Here is a 2,217-nt window from a genome sequence, read left to right as displayed (position 1 = left end):
GGGAGAAAATCCCACCTTCCAGGCCGACCCGGCCACCACCACCACCAGCAACCAGCCGGCCAACCAGCCAGTCTGCTCCGCTTGCCCTGTCCAATTCTGCCAGCCAGCCCGCCTACCCACCAGACAGCGGCAGTACCCTCTAGGTACTTGTGCATGTGTGTGTGTGTGTGTTTCTTTTTGGCACCGACCGACCGCCCGGCCGATCGTCTCGATCCCTCCTTCTCGCTTTCCTGTGGCGGGGAACTTGGATTCATTTTCTTTTCCCTCTTTCCTCCCAACCTATTTGCGACTTGTGCTGCAGTTGCCCGTCATGATTATTGACGGGGAGAAGTATGCCTGTGAGGCTTGCGTTCGGGGTCACCGTGTTAGCAACTGCCAACACTCTGGTAAGTCGTCATGTTTTACCTTCGTCTCGACTCTCATGTCATTGTGCTACTACACCACTCTACCATGGTTGTCGCTGTCCTGGTTGTCACTGTCCTGGTTGTCACTTTTGCGATTGAGTCTCGGCCTAGCAAAAAACATCAAATATGAGTGACTAACCAGCCGCTTGCAGATCGTCCCCTTCAGCATATCAACAAGAAGGGACGCCCCGTATCCCAATGCCAACACTGCCGCTCGATGCGCAAGTCGCGCGCTGCCCATGTTAAATGCGACTGCGGCGAAAAGACGAGCAAGTGTACTCACTTGCAGCCGACTCTTGAGGGCCACCGAGGTAAGTCACGCTCAACACGGCGGTCCTCCAAGACACGGACTTCCACAATGAACCTCATCTAACTCGTTCGGTTTCCCCCATTATGTAGAGACTTGTTGTTGCAACCATGGTGGTCGTTGCACTTGCAGCCACAAAAAGGAGCCTGGTCTCGACACCGTTCCCGAGTCCGACTCCGATAAAGACGCAACAGCTCCTCGACCAAAGCCGCCAATCCGCAGGCGCCGAGCCAATACTGTTCACTCAGACGGCATGCTCACTTTTGATGAGAACGGACACCACAAACCCGCACACAAGCACAACAAGGCATCCCAGAAGTGCGGGCCGTACCAACTGAATCGTGTAAACTCACTGCACAGCACCAGCAGCCTGGGAAGTCACTCGCCTGAACGTGTTGGTGACAGCCTCAAAGATGCTGCCTCCACTCGCTCTGGTCCTGTTCGTCAGCAACGGCTTGTCAAATCTGAGGCTGCGTCCCCGCTCATGAGAGGCTCTTCCAGCTTCCAGCAGCTCAACAACCAACTCCCTCCCCTGGACTTGTCCGCCATCGAATACCCGCAATACCAACCGAATGGCACTTTCGACCTGTTTGGGGCTTCTGGCGATGGGCCCATCTTTAGTGCTGGCCTGAGCACCGCGTCTGTGGATTGGAGCCACATTGATCTGGCTGACAAGACGGACAAGTTCGCACCCTCTAGCTACAGCCAAGCAGGTGCTCAAAGCTTCAACGGAATGTTCGATTTCCCTACCGGATCTGAGCCAGCACCCACGCTCGCAGCAACCACATCGACGTCGGGTGAAGTATCCGAGGTAGAGGATAACCTCATGCCAGGCGACAGCAGCGACTACGACGGGTACGGGACCGGCAGCAACAGTTTTATTCATCCTGCCAGTGGCAGCTACCTCACAAATGGCACAGGCACTGATCTGACCTCCATTGACTACAACAGCTTCCTCAAGTCATCATCCAAGTTCATTGGAGCGGCTTCATCCTTTGATGATAGCGGGCCTGTTGCTGGTGGCTCTGTCACTTTCGATGATGATCCCGTATTCTGGGGCCAACACTTCGACGACGGCATCGCCACATACACCGAATCACCCGACGGCATGCCGGCGTTCAACCCTGATTCTTGGACAATGCAATAAGGCGTTTTGATATGAGCAAAGTTGCGAAGCGTACACGCCCATGATATCCGGCCCAACGATTTTAGACGGCAAGCACAGGCGCAAGGGATTCGAGCATAGGCGGGATAGGATCTCGAGGAAGACGGCGCGATCGTGTGGTCATCCATGAGTCCTCTCGCTCTCTCGCGGGAGTCGGCGTAGCACAATCTTTTTCCTCCCCCCCCCCTATACATCTTGGCAGCATACTACGGGGGTTTCTCATGTTATACTTGGTTTCGGCATTGAAAAACAAAAAAGAAGGGGTCGGCTCACAAAAAAGAGGGTGTCTTACATCTCGACATTATTTTCAATGGACATGGCGTCTGGCACACGGGGAGCAT

The 2,217-nt window shown here is 54.6% G+C and overlaps 1 protein-coding gene across 1 annotated transcript; it reads left to right on the top strand.

The window, feature by feature from the left end:
• Positions 1-310: 310 nt before the first annotated feature.
• Positions 311-1,858, top strand: GCG54_00014916 (Copper resistance protein CRF1; the record flags this gene model as incomplete). Its single annotated transcript, XM_045414737.1, has 3 exons — positions 311-386; positions 557-715; positions 804-1,858. 3 exons carry the CDS (start codon positions 311-313, stop codon positions 1,856-1,858), a joined length of 1,290 nt encoding a protein of 429 aa, XP_045260859.1.
• Between the last annotated feature and the right edge of the window lie 359 nt (positions 1,859-2,217).

The sequence above is a fragment of the Colletotrichum gloeosporioides genome, assembly GCF_011800055.1.
Source record: "Colletotrichum gloeosporioides strain Lc1 chromosome Unknown consensus_66, whole genome shotgun sequence".
In the NCBI taxonomy this organism is placed as follows: domain Eukaryota; kingdom Fungi; phylum Ascomycota; class Sordariomycetes; order Glomerellales; family Glomerellaceae; genus Colletotrichum; species Colletotrichum gloeosporioides.
This window is presented reverse-complemented; position numbering and strand designations above follow the sequence as displayed.